Source organism: Polyodon spathula, chromosome 19, assembly GCF_017654505.1.
Source record: "Polyodon spathula isolate WHYD16114869_AA chromosome 19, ASM1765450v1, whole genome shotgun sequence".
NCBI lineage: Eukaryota > Metazoa > Chordata > Actinopteri > Acipenseriformes > Polyodontidae > Polyodon > Polyodon spathula.
The window spans coordinates 12,339,543-12,358,181 of record NC_054552.1 but is presented as its reverse complement, the minus strand read 5'-3'; the positions used below and the strand labels follow the sequence as shown (position 1 = coordinate 12,358,181).

General features: G+C 37.4%; 1 protein-coding gene across 2 annotated transcripts in view; it reads left to right on the top strand.

The window, feature by feature from the left end:
* The window catches only part of LOC121294956 (inactive serine protease PAMR1-like), a 56,609-nt gene extending 38,594 nt beyond the window's left edge, over positions 1-18,015 (top strand). For both annotated transcript variants that reach the window (XM_041219208.1, XM_041219209.1), the window contains 7 exons: positions 4,664-4,834; positions 7,028-7,219; positions 9,226-9,417; positions 9,631-9,697; positions 10,708-10,943; positions 11,689-11,984; positions 16,225-18,015. In XM_041219208.1, the coding sequence (XP_041075142.1) occupies positions 4,664-4,834; positions 7,028-7,219; positions 9,226-9,417; positions 9,631-9,697; positions 10,708-10,943; positions 11,689-11,984; positions 16,225-16,755 (1,685 nt within the window). In that variant the 3' untranslated portion in view covers positions 16,756-18,015. The remainder of the gene's footprint in view (positions 1-4,663; positions 4,835-7,027; positions 7,220-9,225; positions 9,418-9,630; positions 9,698-10,707; positions 10,944-11,688; positions 11,985-16,224) is intronic.
* Positions 18,016-18,639: the final 624 nt, after the last annotated feature.

Here is an 18,639-nt window from a genome sequence, read left to right as displayed (position 1 = left end):
GTTATACTTATACTTAAAACCACCACTGGCAGTCATTATGACATTTAATTTTAAACAACATCGATATTAAAATGAAAGACACCTGTCGGATACAGCTCAAAAGTTTTATTCAAGTAAATCATATCAAACATCTTCACAGCCGCATCGCCCAAGTTAAATGCAATTAACATCAAAGGGTTTATTTTCTAACTTACCACATATAAAGCACTACTTTAATATATATATATATATATATATATATATATATATATATATATATATATATATATATATATATATATATATTTTAAAGAAACTAGTGTGTAAACAGGTATATGTACATACAAAACTGTCATTCGGTCCAGCTTGAGCTACTGCAGCCTACAGCTTTGCAGCAATGTTTCTGCCGAAGCGCTGTGGCTAGCTTCAAGAATCTCTCCGATTGATATTTTCCTGGGTGCATTCCTTGTACAAAATGAAGGAATTGATGGCTGCCAGGCTGCGTGGCAGCTGGTGAGTTGGGATTTTTAACATGATTTTCAGTTTTAACATTGCAAATTAACATTGACAGTAATTTAAAGTAAAAACAGGTTCATAAGAAGTTAGGGCCCTATGAAATTTGTTTTATTATTTTCTGATTTCAGTTTTTTACCGTTTTAAAAAATGTATTTAAGTTTATTTAATTGAACTTATGTACAGTGCCGAGAAAGTTTGTGAAACCCTGTAGGATTTTCATATATTTCACATATTTCAAACCTAAAATGTTTTTAGATCTTAAAAGCTTTTCTAACTTTTTCAACATTGGTTTATCCATAAATGATTCAACATTCAATATCCATGTGTGATAAAGTATGTAAACCTTTAGATTCAATAACTGGTGGCACCCCCTTGAGCAGCAAATACTTCAACTAAGCATTTCCTGTAACTGTTGGTCATTCTCTCACATCGGTTTTGAGGAATTTTGGCCCATTCCTTCTTACAGAACTACGCAACTTGTGACATTTGAGGGCTTCTTTACATGAACATCTCGCTTCAGGTCCTGCCACAACATTTAGGTCCAGACTTTGACTAGGCCACTCTAAAACATATAATTTATTCTCTGCAGCCATTCTTTTGTAAAATTTTTTAGTTATGGCTTCCCTTCATACATGCTTCTGTCATACATGCCCCCCCCCAGTCAGGTGACATGTTAGTGTACAAATCACGTGACGTTTAGGTTTCGCGATGCCAAGAGTGGATAGGGTAAAACATATCTCGGCATTGTACTTACTCAGAGTTACTTTTGCATTCTTATTGGCATTTCTTCTTCTTCTTCTTCTTCTTCTTCTTCTTCTTCTTCTTCTTCTTCTTCTTCTTCTTCTTCTTCTTCTTCTGTGGTTAAATAAAAGCCTTTGCAGTAAATATAAAATGCATTATTGTTTAATTACAGTACAAATAAACATTGTATATAGAAAACATGTATTTATACATGTACATATATATATAGAAAATATGTATATGTATGATATATATATATATTATATATATATTATATATATATATATATATTATATATATAAGTGATATATATATATATATATAATATATATATATTTAATAAAATTAGATTCAAGCAATCTAACAGTGGAATTGTATTTCATATTATGTGGCTGGTTTAAGTTGTGTCATAAATACCTTTTGAAAAGTAAGACAAATAAAGTATAACAGCTTCATTTATAATGCTTATAACAATACGTTAGAAGTATAGTCTGGTAATAATTTCTACAAATATTTGTGGGTAGTCATATAGTCTTGCTAAGCTTATATATGGATCATAATCGGGGAGTTGTCATGATTACACATGCAGTTGCAGATAAAAGTATTGACACCCTTAACTAAATAGTTCATTCAAGATGGTTTTTATTTTTATTATTTAATTGTTGTCAAATGTGGTTAACATTATGTCTTGTATAAGCCTTTGTGTTAGATGCCTTTGTACAATTTTTTCATGCACTGCTATGCCAGATGTTTCTTTAAATCCTTTGCTGTTAATGATGGTTTTTTTGTGAGCTGCTCGAACAATTCTACATGCTATAGGCGTCATCTTCCTGGGACGTCCACTTCTTTCCAACCATTCAGTTGAATTAGTCTTCAAATACTTCTTGATTTATTGTGGATTTTCGTATCACACTCCCCCATCTCAACGCAATGCTTATGCATGGTCTTGCACTAAATATGCAAACAAATCTGTCTTAGTTTAATCATTTAACTTGTCCTAAAATCTGCAGAAAGTAATATACCCGCATTGTATATGTTGTCACTTCCTACAGTGTTTGTCAGATCATTGGCATCATCCTGGAATGGAGTTTGTCTTTTCTCAAAGCAGAGTTGCAGATTGGTTGTTGTTTCTGATACTTAGCTATAGTAAGTTCCTTTGTTATCAGTAATACTGTATTTGCGTTTGTTAAATATGTATGAAGCCAAATTATATGCAGTAAAATACGAATGTTTCTTCCATAACTTTGAACGCTCAAAAGTACACATTTGGAACTAGAAGCAGTGTGATTGTTAACCACTACATATCATCCCTGACTTTAGTGTGTATAATTCAGGCTCTTGACTAATTAAGCATACAGGATGTCAGACTTGTGTAAGTGCTAGAGTAGAAGTCAATCTAGATCTGAGCTGTCCAGCCTTGCTACTGGTGAACATTTAAAGAGCACCGCATGGCGAGCAGAAATCTGAACTCAATCATTTTAGTGAGTTGTGTATCAGATGTAGTAGTCAGAACCAGAAAGACATTCACAAAAAAAGACACAACAGGTTGAAAAATGTAACAGACTTTATTTTCTGTATTCTTCACAATAAAACAAGTACATGATCAGATTACATATTTCCATTGTAGAGTGCTATCTAGGACTTAGTGAAAAAACAAAAAAACAAAAACCTATACTGTAGGTCAGCTTTGGTAAAAGCCCACTCACCACATCAAGGTCCTGACCTAAATTTACAGGTGCATGTCGTGTAATTTTCGTGTCGCTAATACTTTTGACTCGAGTTCCCAGTTTTGCTTATGTAATGGCAGGTGACTGTTCAAAACGCTGCTTGTGTCATGCTTGTCCGTAAATCAGTAGTGATGGACACTGAATTACACTTCTGGCTTAAATCCTGTCAAACCTTTTCCTTTGCACGTTCTTGATCCAGAGTAATGAATTTGGAGATTGTTTTTCAACAGAGCATTTCATAGCCCAGAGCAAGATTCGCAGTCAGATTTTTTAATCGCAGTGCCCTCTATTATACTAACAGGTCTGATATCTTGTGTGACGACATTCACTATCAGGCCTGTTATTTCTTTTGCAATGATGCTTTTTGAATCAACTTTCTTTCTAAAATAAGCTGTCACTAAAGATGTTGCTTCCTTTTGTTTTTTACTTGTGTTCCCACTGTCGTATTTTGTTGGGTGCTTTCTTACTAAACGATCCTGCAGGTTGGTGGTATTACCACAGAAGCTCATTAAAACTCCACAAACAGCACATTTTACCTTTCCATTTTGTTATTTTGTAAAAAAAAAAAAAAAACTTCCAAACTTCTGACGGTATTATTTAAATTTAAATTTAAATTTAAATAGCAAAATCTGATCCTGAATGCAGCCTTCCTCTAGTCTCTTCTCTTGTTTTTTTTTTTTTTTTACTCTGAAACAACCATACGTGCTGTGTAGTGGGCGGGGAGTGCTGTGTAGTGGGCGCGGGGAGGGGTTTTAATTATTATATATTATATTATATAATATCTATAATATTTATTATTGACTTATTGAACGATAGATGCGTTTTTTTTGTTTGTTTTTTACCAATAATCGATGGCTAAACAACGATTTGATGCATTGGTCCCAGCCCTAATATAGAATTCCTGGGGAGAACCTTGAACCTTGGCAGCTGGCTCTTTGAGCTTAGATATATATATATAGATATAATATATATATATATAGATATATAATATATAAAGATCTAGAGTCTTTTCCTTCTCTCCTCAGTAACGATCCCCTGTCTAGTGAATGCTCAGCCTTCTTATGTGACTGGGCTGGAAGAGATACTTGTTAATTACATTGGCTATAGGTGCTGGCCAAATGAGGCAATGACTAAGCTAATCATCTTAATTAGCATCCCTATCTATCCTAGCCCATAGCCCAATTATCTCCTCCTGATCATAACAGGCTGCTTCCAGAGCCTTTTCTTTTGCAATCCCCCCCATTGGCTGCAGCATAGGAGGGGAATCCCCCCAGCACACAAAAATGAAATTCAAGCCCTGCCACTAGATTAGAGCTTTCCTGTTATTGTCTGAAACAATTCAGTCTTTCCATGCGTCAAGCATTCTGCATGTCATGACACACTGTCCAACTTCTGGCAATATTTACATGCTTCGTAAGTTTACAGGCCACACCAAAAAAATGAGGTGTCTTAATGCAACTTACTGCTTACCCATTGTGAGGTGCTTCCTTCACATAAGTAGCTTTTATACCCCACTTCGCAGTGTATCCATCTCTGACTCTACTGGGAATGTACTCATCGGGAGGCCTTGTCTCATTTCTTGGTTGGCCTGAGTATACACAGTAGCATGTAAAGCACATTGTCTTATTTGCTGAAACCTGTGTTTCTAATGGTCTTGTGTTTGTAATAAAGTGGATTTTCTCAAATATCTGAACTGTCAGTGGTGATGTGCAGGACCCCTCCGGTACCAGTCAATGGAATGAGGGAGGGAAATGACCTCCGATTCGGGGGGCAGGTGACCTTTCGCTGTGACCCCGGCTTCACCCTCATCGGTACTCCCATGGCCACTTGTCAGCTGGATGGTACCTGGAGCACTGAGCCACCACGCTGCGGTAAGGGGGTACTGGATGTGTGTCTGTGGAAGGGTTCACACTCTTCACCGTGTCAATCCGAAATCTGTACAAAAAGTTTCAGTTTGTTTAGTTTTGTTAAGTTTAATGTTGTTTGTTACATTTAATTTCAGATGCAAACAGTGCAGGGTTCGACATTATCCATGGCCCGGTGGCCCAGGTCTGGTAGAGATCGCAGTTTGGCCAGTAGTTATGAAACACCACAGGCCCGACTGGGCCAGTTACATTTAATTAGTATAATATATATAGTGCACATGGCCAGTGTGTCAAAAAGCTGAAAACGAATTTACAAACCATTTTTTGAAAACAAAACTACAAACTAATCCTAACTTTCCCTCTGCACGTCATATGTGTTATACAGTCAGAATGTGAGACTACGTACCAAAGTGCTGTGTTGGTGCTCATTCCTGTGACATGGCAAATCTTTCACAGATCGGATTTTCTACAACTAAGCAACCAATAAGTCAAAAGGAAAGCTCTGAAATCAATAAATCATAAAGAAAGTAATTATGAAAAAAATGAAGATGAAGGTAATGTTCTGCCTTGTTTGGCATCAGTTTCCCAGACTTGCAGATAAAACAGCAGCTTTATTTGTTTACGTCATATCCAGTCTCATCGACACCCAGATACACAATCGAATTGTCTAGCTTTTTGATTTGTGATTGGATGTTTTCAGGTCAAAAATGCCATTCATAATCTTTTCAGGACTCGTTGGTTCAGTAGCACTCAGCAAGATTGGCGCTGACTTGGGAGAGGCTACACAAGTGACAACACTCTGAGAAGGAGTGTTATTATTTTGTATTAAGAATATTGCTTTAATGGTGTTTATTATTAGGATTAGGGATGGAAATTTTGAATAGTTTCCTATATGAATACACAGGGTGCATCATTTTTGTGTATTCAATTACCTGAACTCTGGTCCCTTATGCTAAAAGGCAAATGCGTGTGTACAAGCAGACAACATATTGTGTAAGCTGGTAAAGTTTAGCTGGGTTCACAAAGTGTACAAACAATGTCCAAGATGAGATTTCTTCATTCAATTCCCTTCTTCCTTAGGCACAAGTTTTTCCTTTTGTTTGTTTACTGAATTAAATACAGAATTCAATGAGCAGCAACGTCACAGCGTGTATCTCTTCCAATTAAAGCAACAGTAGCATAATAGTACGCAAACCACCAACTAATATTTTTTTGCTGTAGTGTATTCAGAACAAAATAATACTTATCATATAGCACCCTAAATACCCTACATCTGTTTAATTCTAACAAATAATATTTATAAAATAATCTTAACAGTGTAAATATTATAACCTGGCCAAAATAAGTGAAAATACATTCCAACATTACAATAGTTTAACATTACTAATTAAAACTAGCCATCGAGTACTGACATCAGATGAATATGTCAAGTTACTTTGTTTATTCAATAACCTGTAAATAATTCAAAACGAGGATACCTGGTTTTACTTTTAATGTTCAGTGCAAATGTTGACGTTACTCTATCCATTTACAGAAAGTCAGCTGTAAATAATTTACATTGAGTTGCAGCCCAGAATTAAAAAAAAAAAAAAAACTCCTTTCAAATTCCAAGTATCTTGCCTTAGTCACTGCATTGTTCTGCTTAACATTTAGTATGTCTTTCTATTCATCATAACGTTAAATTACCTTTCTAATTTCAATCATGGGATTTCCATGCAAGTTTTTTTTTTTACTCGAGACATTTACACGAGAAATGTCAGAAAAGAACCAGCTGCCCAATGTTTCGATATGTTGTACATATCTTTCTCAAGGGAGCCTGTGTTTGAATCAAAACATTGGAGGTACAGTATTTATAGGTGTTTGATTGCTATAACATGTGTTTCTTTCAAAACTGCATGTGAGACCTATGTAATGAATGGATGTGCATGGCACAGACCATTTACGTAACTATTTTTCTAGATACAATGATAGTTACCCCCTTTTGTAGTTTAATTAGTATAATGTGTTGTTTAACAGCTGTTAAGTATGTTTATTTTTTGTTTGTAATTTTTATGTTCTGTAAGCCATGCCTCAATTAATTTTAATGATTTATTTTATCTTTAGATATTGATGACATGTTGTTATGGTGTTAGTTTGAATCGTATCCTATGTGTTTGTTTAAACGGAAGTGCCCTGTCCGCACTAATTCCCTGTGTTCAGTCCCTGAGAAGAAGCAATGTGCTGACCCCGGGAGGCCTCTGAATGGCTTCCACCTGCTTGTGTTTGGCCCAGGAGACACCCTCATAGCTGTGCAGTTCTTCTGTAACAGCTCCTACACCCTGAGTGGAAATGTTCAGCGCACCTGCCAACCTGAGGGGACGTGGAGCGGCACGCAACCCCAGTGTGTCAAAGGTATTCACTAAATACCCAATTTGCCATTTACGGAGCTTTACATTGGATTGTGGTCTAAATTTGTGAGGGCCCTATGACAAGAATAATACAAATTGATAGTGATATAAGAAATAGGGGTAGAATGACTACTTATTTGCCAGTCGAACAGTCAAGGTAAAAATGTTTTAGTTATTAATATTAATAATCATGTATTTGATCATGTCTGGTTTTCTATTTGTGTGAGCACAGTTATGTAACACTTCGTTGTTTGTACACTATATTTTAAAACTATTTTGATTTTTTTTAAAGTATTTATTATTGCTCTAAAATATTATTTATATGTAATGAATTACATCCACAACTGCACTTCTATCCATCTGCAACCACTAGCATCACAACTACTTTCCGTTTAATTCAAACAGCTGCATACATTTACAATATTGACATTGCTAGCTCACTTCTACTACATTATGAATTCACACAAACATCACTATAGGACTTTTTCCATCCAACTGTTAATCTTGTTAAAACTTATGTGAATAAGAACATAATATATGACAAAAGCTATAAAAAATGGTTTAAGTTGACTTTAAAGAAGTTTTTCTCGCATGACGAGCTCACTAGAGGTGGTTTTATTTTTTACTCGTAGTGACATTTTATTAGACACTTACAAGGAAAACCGTAACGAGTGGATTTCCGGTCCTAGCGCCCTTCTCCACAATTCCAGTGACGTCAAACTGTATAATGCACAACTCTAATGATAAAAACTAGTTGGCAGACGTGGAGCAAACAAGAAACACAGTTATTTTTACAATTACTGAACGAATATGATGATGTCTCTGCACTTGATTTGTTTACGTTTTAAGTTCAAAGTTTGTATTTTGTATAATTTCAGATGTATGCAATAATAACACAAACTGAGAAATAATGACAGAATTTGTTTATCTTTTTATTCTTTATTTAGTAATTATTTTGATTGGCTGAATTGGCGCTACTAGTCTCCTCAAGTCTCCACTGAAAGTTTAATTGTCTTCTTTTTTCTTAAGCGTGTCCATTATATATCTATATATCTATATATCTATATATCTATCTATCTATCTATCTATCTATCTATATATATATATATATATATATATATATATATATATATATATATATATATATATATATATATATATATATATATATATATATATATATATATAAACACACACAGAATACACACATACTTTTTACACACACACATACTTTTTAAATGGCTTTATAATACAACTTTTTTTTCCTTCTACTTATGCAGTTTAGTAGTATGCACCCAATAGCATGCACTGTTCTACACAAACTTGGAAGACTTCTAACAAAAGAGCAGAAATAGAATAAGCAACCTTTAAACCAATGGGAAAATATGTGAAAACAATGCTGCAGGTTTTATACGTTTACCTGTGTAAGTACCTTTTACGCATGCAACACTTATTGACGTCATTTTTGACACACACTGCAGGTTCAGTTTTCCCATACAGGATGACATTTTATTGTTCATTTTGTGAACTGCAAAGGCAGAACAGGGCCAAGGTTCATTGATTTTCTTTTTTTTTTTTTGAAAGCTTATCTTGGTAGAATATATTTGCTAAAAAAAAATAATATGGAAAACCATCCCGCGAGTATTTCTTGCGAATAACCTGAAATCATAGCGACACATGCAAATTACGTCGCAGGGAATTTCCTTTGACTCGCTAGAATTTGCAGTGGATGGAAAACCATTTTTTTCACCCTTATATCGCTGTTATTTTTGTAGCAATTTACAGAGTAACTTACTTGTAATTCTTAGCTGTTGTTGCTAAGAATTAAATGGTGTGATTAGTCATCTAGTAGTTTCTGAGGTCAGCTCGATTTTCTATTCGACTGCTCAATTATTCGGTGCAACCCCTCTAAGAAACAACTTTTGGTCTTTTTGGTGTAGTATTGCACAGTTTATTAAGCACACAATGTATAATAAATAAGTCCCCCTGTGTTCTTGACTCCTTCTTCAGTCCCTGAGAAGAAGCAATGTGGTGATCCAGGGAGGCCCCTGCATGGCTTTTATCTGCTGGCGTTGGGCTCAGGAGGGGAGCCCATCGGCGCCCGCTTCTTCTGTAACAACTCGTACAGCCTAAGTGGAAATGCCCAGCGCACCTGCCAGCCTGATGGGACATGGAGTGGCAAACTGCCCCAATGTATCAGAGGTACGCCACCCAGTGCCTTTTTTCCACATTAAGCTCGAAAAAACTTCTGTCTGCATTTCCACCTGACATAGTATATTTCAGTTCAAGTCAAGTTAGGTTACGGTTTTTTTCAGTTTAATTAGGAATGGTGATGAAAGAAGTGGGCCAGACCGCAGGCTGTTATGAACTAAAATATAGGCTTGTTCATTGTTTTTGTTTGTTCTCTTCCTGCAGCTTGTCGAGAACCCAAGGTCTCTGACCTGGTGAGACAGAAGGTCTTGGCCCCACAACTCCCCTTCAGGTTTCTGTCTGGAAAACTTTTCGACATGTGTATTTTTTGTTTTCTGAATGTAAAACAAACAAATGTTGGTTTAGTAAACAAATAGACATTTCCAATGTCAGAGTACTCTTTGACTATTATATTGATCCGAGGACTTGCGTAATTATGTCCTTGGTAATTCAGATATACAGAGCGCCCTTGTTATTTCATGCTTTGACAATTTCTCAGCCAAATCAGGGCCTTGTATGTCAAGAGTAATGACTTGTAGTCATTTTCACTTGATTTTGATAGTTCATCAAATGTTGCTGCAGTTTAGTTGTAGACAGTTATCATTCATCCATTCCAGGTCTTCGCAAAAATGAGGTATTCAGAAAGTGGCTGCAGTGGCATCAGCACCAAGCCTACTATAAATGTGGCTGCTGATAGCAATGGCATCTGCGGATAACACTAAAAGGCCAAGGATTGAGCTCTTAATGGACTGCTCTCAATGGTCATGTAGGAGCTAAACCAGACAAGAGCAGTTCTAGTTAGGGATGTATGCAGTAGCTCTCCAAGCAAATCAAAAGAATACCAATGATCCGTAGTATCAAACACAGGATTTAGATCCAAAAGATGAAATAAAAAGGTAGAAACTGTCAGATTAAGATGATGCAGTCCCACAGTGGGACTGCTTAGATATTTCCGGTGCTGATAGGACTCTGGGTTACTGTTGAGTTTGTTTATTCCCCTCACTTGAATAGTTATGTTGGGAAAACTACTAAACCAATTGTGATGAGGAATTAGTTGCAACACTCCTGAAGGTCTTTGCTTCCTGGCTGGGATGGGTTCATCTTTAGAAAAATGCATAAACAATTTATACAAGAAGGGAGACAATGAAGTTTCCACAGAAATTTGATCACAGAACCCCCAACTGAATTTTTGACTGTCTCCTAATAGGTGTTTGAATCTTATTGTTCATAATAGTATTTAGGCTTTCCCTTATTGCACCTGAAGATGTTTTTTTGTGATGGTCTCCACTCCGATCCCTGTAGGAATACCCCCTTGCACAAACTCTACTCCTCATCCCCCACCCTGGCAAAGCACCAGAAACAGGTCCTCCCAAGCAAGGCCCCGCCTGTGCTGGAGGAGCTTGCCCCTGGTTTCCACCACGTCTACACCCAGCTGCAGTACGAGTGCACCTCCCCCTTCTACCAGCACACCGGGAGCACCAGACGCATCTGCCTCAAAACGGGCAAGTGGAGTGGCCGCCATGCCACCTGCCTTCCAGGTGAGGATAGCAATGAGGCCCGGCACTCACCCTATAATCTGTATGTGTAAAATCTCACAGATTAAAGGTAGATTTGGTCAATTTGATGACTATTCTTAAAACTTTGATATAGGGCAGTGGTCAGCAAGTTTAATGTCAAGCCAGACTTACTGATGGCCCCATTCTAGATTTTATTATACCAGGCCAATAGACAGCAACATAAAGGGAAGCAGTAAGAGTAAAGCTTGACCATAGCAATGATGAAACTAGAAAAACATATACTATTCCCACAGCTGAAGGGAGTATCATGAAGAAGTCTGCTGGGGGGCTGTTGAGGCTGCAAAAAATAAAACAGGTGATCAGAAACTCTGATCTGGGATGTCTGGATTGGTTCTTATCCTAATCTTAATGTAAATCCTAACCTAATCAAACCCTAAACCACTAAGATACAACTCCCTAACTCTGCTTCCTTGAGAAAGTTTGTAGAGAGTTGTGTAGACACACTAAATGTACCTAAAATCTGAAGAGTTAGCATGCATATCTTTGTGTTTATGCACTTCTGTCTAGTTTTGGGACTTGAAATATATAATTTCTGTTTTTGTTTTTGTATTTAATGTTTCTGTATGCAGCATGTGTTTAAACTGTATTAGTTTGCCAGTATGCATTTGTGTTAATGTCTTCATTTTGTGGATCTGTGTGTATTTGGCAAGCTAGTTGTATTTGATGTCTTCCAATTGAGAGCTCTTTTTTTTTCCCTCTTCGCTAGTTTGTGGTAAACTCCCAAACTTCAACCTCCAGAAGCTGGCTGACACCCAGTGGCCCTGGCTGGCAGCCGTGTATCGGCGCTCCGCCACGGGCTTCAAGGACGAGAGTATCAAGCAGGACACTTGGCAGCTGATCTGTAGCGGGGCTCTCATTAACCAGCGCAGTGTCCTGGTGGCAGCCCACTGTGTCACAGAACTTGGCAAACTTAACGTCATCAAGGCAGCTGATATCCGTGTGCTTGTGGGCAAACACCACCAAAGTGACACCAAGGAGCTCAAGAGCCAGCAGCAACTGCAGGTAAGAGACCAGGGTTGAGGGGAACACAGCAATAAACAAAAAAAATAAACAATAGCTGACATAACTGCACACCCAGGGCTGTTTCTACTTATTTTTTTTAAAGAAAGTAAAAGCCCTGATTGTTTGAAAGATGTTTATCTCTACTGTGCATGCGCTTAAGTCTCAGGGCTCTATGATGCAAACAATTTGGTCACATATGTACAAAAAAAGTTGTTTGTACAACCAACCATTTTTTCTAGGAGCATGCGTGCCACCAATGATTTTGCAACCTCAGAAAATTAAACGTTGGTCATCTAGAAATATAAATTGATCTGAGAAACAAAAACAAAGTTTCTGTATAAGATCTAACTAACACTGTGTCCCTGGGATTGTAGCCCTTTGTTTAATCATTTCTGCTGCAGCCAGTGGGGGGGGGGGGGGGGGGTGATTCCAAAATATTAGGCGGGCGAGGGGTGGCAAAAGAAAAGGCGGTTTTGCATATAAAAAAACTATAATCTATCTATCTATATCTATCTATCTATCTATCTATCTATATATATATATATATATATATATATATATATATATATATATAAAAGCTGCTTTCAGGAGACCTAACAGGTGTTCATCACTGAGACAAAGCACTCTCCATTGCTTTTGCCATTGCCTGGCATGAAGTTTTTGCTGCAGCAGATGAAAAAGGTGCTTTTCTTTTTAACCAGCGCTCCATTTCTTTCTTTTTAATTCTTTACACTCAGGACTATCTCCCGCCTGTTTTTCACTGTTTTCATTTATGCTTGTTTAACTGCTGGAATGTTTGTACTACATGTAACATATCAAACGAAAGGCCACAAAATCTCCTTTCATATTATGTAAGTTGCAACAGGATCAGACATACTATATGTGATATAAATGAGAATATATGAAAAAGTTTTTGGTCACTGCTTGTGACAAAGTGCCCGCCCCTGTGTATATTATCTGTTATGTTGCGTGTGGTTTGTTAAATGTTGGTGTATAGTCATTGGTACACGGGACATAAACGGGTCTGTAACACGAGTGTTTAAAATGTACATTTGTATTTAGGCACGGGATTGTACATCACTTCACGTACATTTAAAGTAGTTAATATGTGAGCACGAGGCTGCACATAATTAATTCACGTGCTGGGATTCAAGTGCATAATTAATTAGTAATTGAATCCCAGAACAACAGTATATATAGATGCACGTTTTATTCACTCGCGGTTGGGTGTTTGGTGAGTGGAGAACGGGAGAGAGAGTAGGAGAGTTAAAATATCAATTGCTATTGTGTGCTGGTGGGACCAGCACGATACTTGTTTATCTATCTGCTCACCGTGTTTGTCTAGTATTGTCCATTTTGTGTGTCTATTTATTTTGGTGTGAAGTGCCGTGTCCTGTCTTCTGTTTGTTTAAACCTTTTATTTACAATAAACCAGCGCAAGCAAGCGTCTTCATCATTTCACATCATCCGTTCTGTCTTTGTGTATTTCATTCCTTCCTGGTTCAGACACCGCCCACTTCGGCCGTCTCTGTGACACATGCTATATATATATATATATTATATATATATATATATATATATATATATATATATATATATATATATATATATATACAGCTCTGGAAAAAATTAAGAGACCACTGCAAAATTATCAGTTTCTCTGGTTTTACTATTTATAGGTGTGTGTTTGGGTAAAATGAACATTTTTGTTTTATTCTATAAACTACTGACAACATTTCTCCCAAATTCCAAATAAAAATATTGTCATTTAGAGCATTTATTTGCAGAAAATGACAACTGGTCAAAATAACAAAAAAGATGCAATGTTGTCAGACCTCGAATAATGCAAAGAAAATAAGTTCAGATTCATTTTTAAACAACAAAATACTAATGTTTTAACTTAGGAAGAGTTCAGAAATCAATATTTGCTGGAATAACCCTGATTTTCAAGCACAGCTTTCATGGGTCTTGGCATCCTCTCCACCAGTCTTTCACATTGATGTTGGGTGACTTAATGCCACTCCTGGCGCAAAAATTCAAGCAGCTCGGCTTTGTTTGATGGCTTGTGACCATCCTTCTTCCTCTTGATTACATTCCAGAGGTTTTCAATGGGGTTCAGGTCTGGAGATTGGGCTGGACAATCATTTTTTATCATTTTTTATTTGCTTTGCCATGGTTCTCTGGGCTTTAAGTGCTTACCTACTGCATGCTTTAACTATGCTTTATTATACTTTACTATGCAAGACGTTTGTAATGACTTGCTCTTTACCATGGCAGGCATCTTCTAGTACTACCCGTGTGGTATTTGAATCGTACATTTCTGTGACTTGTTTGTATCACATGTATTAATACTGAATAGAATTTGCTATGCTCCAGTTCATTTCTACATGCAGTTTAACTTCTACAAGGTTTCTTAAAATGAAACACAATGTAATATGATGTCTGAGTGACACCGTGATAGAGGAATAGTCCATCACTCGCAATCCATTCATACAATGGATCCATTTCTGCGGAAAGGAGCCAGAGTCTGATTTCTACGACCCGCTTCCAACCCGAACCCGCTATTACAGGATCTGACCCCAACCCACAACCCGCTGCAGCACTGTCTTCTTAACCACGACCCAACCCGCTTTAATAAGACCTGCAACCCGACCCAAACCTGCATGTTTGTGCTTTACTTAATGCCGACATCGACTGACTCTGTCACGCTCTCACATTGACACACAGATACTGTATGTCCCAGTTTTGTGGCTGTCGTACACAAAAACATAATGACAGGTTTTTCAAACAACAAATCCAGTCACATGTTCATTATTTGCATTCACTATGATTCTAAATGAATTCCACACTTTCAATTTACTTCTCGAACTGTTATTCACCTACTCTTCAATCACTTATTGCTTTCTTACAGGAAATACATACCTTCTAATATGTTATTTGGGGAAGGGTTACAGACAAGTATGCTGAAAGGACAGAAAACATTTTTGGGGATTCAAATTTAGACCTGAGCCTGACCCGAATTTTTTTTTTTTTTTGACCCGAACCATAAACCGGGAAAAAGTTAACATTCCGACCCGAACCCGGCCCGCTTTGTGGGTTACCTGCAGGACTCGCAGGTACCCAACCCGATGCAGGACTCTAGAAGGAGCACTTTTTCTTTCACATGATGCTATGTTTTAATAATGGGCGGAAAACATTCCATTGACTTGCATGGACACTTTAAATAATGCATTTCAATTGTGAAACAGTATAAGGAAAAAAAAAAACATGGGACAATGCATGCATATTGAGGAAATTCCTTGGCAAAACTGTAGTTATGTGTTTGTAATTAGTTATGTTTTCTATTAATAATATTAATATTATTTTGGTTAAACCAAAGGGTGGAACTAACAAGGGTAATGGGTATAAAAGGCTGAATAAAATAGAAAAAGGCTCTGGAGGATGTCGTGGAAGTTTACACCTCAAACTCTTATAAGACAGAGACTCAGTAGAACAAACAAGATTGAGTAAACAAGTTTAATAGTTTGCAAACCCGAGAGCACACTTAATATACGCAGGTGTTAGGAATACCAAGCTATACTCTGACTACACAGAGCCAGTAAGCATAATATATACCTTGTAACCTACAGTTATTGCGAGCCAATCACAGAAGCTTAACTCAATATTTGCAGCTAGCAACAGCTTGGAAGATTAAGATGAGACCAATCATATGCAACAATACCTATTCTGACTAAGCCGGTGACATTTCTGTGAACTGTCACGGATGCAGCTTGCGGTTGCTAAATAAACAGAACTTTCTAGCTGGTAGTCAGTATTTTTCCATTCCTTATAGGGGCCGCTTGCCCTGCAGCAAGAAAGAGGAAGTATGTTCAAAGACAACTACCAGTACATAATACATTATTATTATATTATATCTAAATCTTATAACCCGTAATAGCATTTAAACCTGAGCATGGAAACCTTAAACAATCACAGCAGTAGCAACATTGAAATTTTCCCACCACAAGGATAGTGGTGTCTCCAGTACGCAACCTATAAAGACAAGTTGAAGGACATTTCCTGTTTTTAAGAATATCTGATTTTGTTTAAGTTGTTATTTCAAAAGCTAAATCTGTTATTTTCAAATTGCCACCAACAGCTGCTTAAATAAATTAATAAATGTAACTTTTATGTCAAGTTTGCTTTCTGTAATACCACCAGTCCATTATAAACAATAACTCCCACACTTCCTTCCCTGTAGATCTCTGCCATCCTGGTCCACCCTAACTATGACCCCTTGGTACTGGACTCGGACCTGGCGTTGCTCAAGCTGCTGGACAAGGCCCGGCTTAGCGAGAAAGTGCAGCCTGCCTGCCTTCCTGGGTCCCACAATGGGGAGGGCACTGAGCCTCAGGGCTTTGTCACTGGATGGTCCATCCTGAGTCACGAGAATGAGACTGTGCGTGTGGGCGCCATTGAGCTGGGTGACGCCGTGGCATGCGAGAGTCAGTATGCACAGAATGGAATCTCAGTGAGTGTCTCCGACAACATGTTCTGCGCCAAGGAACACCCTCATGGCTTCTCCAACATCTGCCCCTCCGACACTGGGGGCATTGCTGTGGTGAGAGCCACCTCATCCTCCTCTCCAGGCGGGCAGCAGCAATCCGGGGTGGTCTGGCGTCTGTTAGGACTTGTGAGCTGGGGATATGAACAAGCCTGCACCCCCGGGCTTTACACAGCATACACAAGAGTCGCCAGTTTCAAGGACTGGATAGAGAAGAACATGAAATAATAAGACCTTCTTTCTCCTATAATATGTCTGCGTGGACTGGTGTTTATTCCTGTCCACAGACTACAAGGAGGCATGATACAACCACAGAGGAGATCAGGTATGACTCTAGCTTTAGTACCAACAGACCTGCTTCTGTTTACAACAAAAAAGATGCTTAGAGATAAGTTCTAGAAGCCTGCACATTGACCACAGTGGTGACCATGATTTTTGCACCACCTTAAATTCAGCCATTTTTTACAATTGGTGTTTTATCACCTAAACATTATTTAAGGTATAGCTACAGGGCAAATAATCTACAGATTCTGAGGGCTATGCTATTATGACCCTGCATTTTGTTTTAGGAATATTCAATAGTGCAAAATACCAAGATAGTTACAAAGAGGAGGCCATTCAGTACATACTTTCCAAGTGACATGGTGGGTCCCAGATAAAATAAACATTGAGTAGTACTGAAATGAGTCTAATGAAGACTTTAGCATACCATTAGTACAAGCAACAGTATCACTTGTCTCTTATGTTGTAGACCCTTTGATTAATTTTTAGTTTTTACGTTTGTAATTGAGGATATGCATATATTTAATTTCTGATGAACTAAAGTTTCTGCTGCTTCCAGTTTCCTATTCCCTTCTAGTTCTTTAGTCAAACCACCTGGATCTGGGAGAGGAGGAGGGTGGTGGTGGCGATAATCTTGCTTAAGCTGGTAATAAGTAACAATGTTTAAAAATGCTGTTGTCCATTGAACTGGTTTGGAACAATTTTGTGGGTGTTTTCAAATTTTTGTAATCAATGCTTTATAATGCAAATGTTACATCTCACTTTAGTTTATTAAATCTAGCACAGTAAAAAAAAAAATCTGTACCAGTTAATACATATTCTGGTGGTTAAACTTGTTAATAGACTGAAAGGTAAAAATGATCCTGCCCTGGCTATTTTATTGCAAAAAAATAAAAAATAAAAAGCTACCTCACTTTTGATACTGAAGTGGCGTTCTGGTTCAAACATCATGAGTGAAATGTGCCTTTCAATATAGTCTTTACTAAAGGGTGTGTGTCATACAGTATGCCTGAAACTTTAAGATACGTTGATTATATTATACCAGGGCTTCAATTTCAGTGTGGGATTGCGGGAATCAAGCATTTTCCAAGTTGCTCCCGCATATCTACAATCTTTAGTGTGGGAAAATCCAGCATTGATATTTTAAGACACCAAGCTACTGTATTTTTCACACAATTTAGAATGCCTGAAACACTACAACAATCTCTAAGGAAGTGGTGTTCAGTGATGAAAGCACTATGAGACGCATTCTGAGTAGTTCTTGTTAAAATAAATAAATAAATAAAAGTAGTGCTGGATATTTTAAGAGCTGCAAGACTTTATTCTGTCGTACGTGATTCTCGGCCGCTATCTGTAAGTCTTTAAAGATTATAGAAACTCAGTACACTGTAGTAAGTAAACAATTTTGAAGAAAAAAAAAAAGATAATATTAAATCTATCTAGGTGTTGTTTTGCAAGTGGTGACTTTCTCTTTAACTTAATTTTGGGGCACCAGCGCACCACAGCTTACGCACATATTACTCAGGCACCATAAAGACCACCTAGCCAGAAGTAAGATCGCTTGAAGTTAAGCCTCTCATGTGACAGAGTTCACAGCTTAGGTTTCGTTTTGAGTCTATCGCTCCATCATTGTAGCAGCTAGACTGAAGGGGCAGTATCGTTGGAAAGCTTAGAAACTCAGCTCTCCCTCCACGTTCATTTCATATTGAGGTTCAATGGTCCAGTGTTTATTTGTTTTTTTTTTGTTTGTTTTTTGTTTTCTGAGCCATCTATGTTTACAATATATGTAGCACTGATCAAACATGATCATTTTGGAAAAAGTTTTTTTTT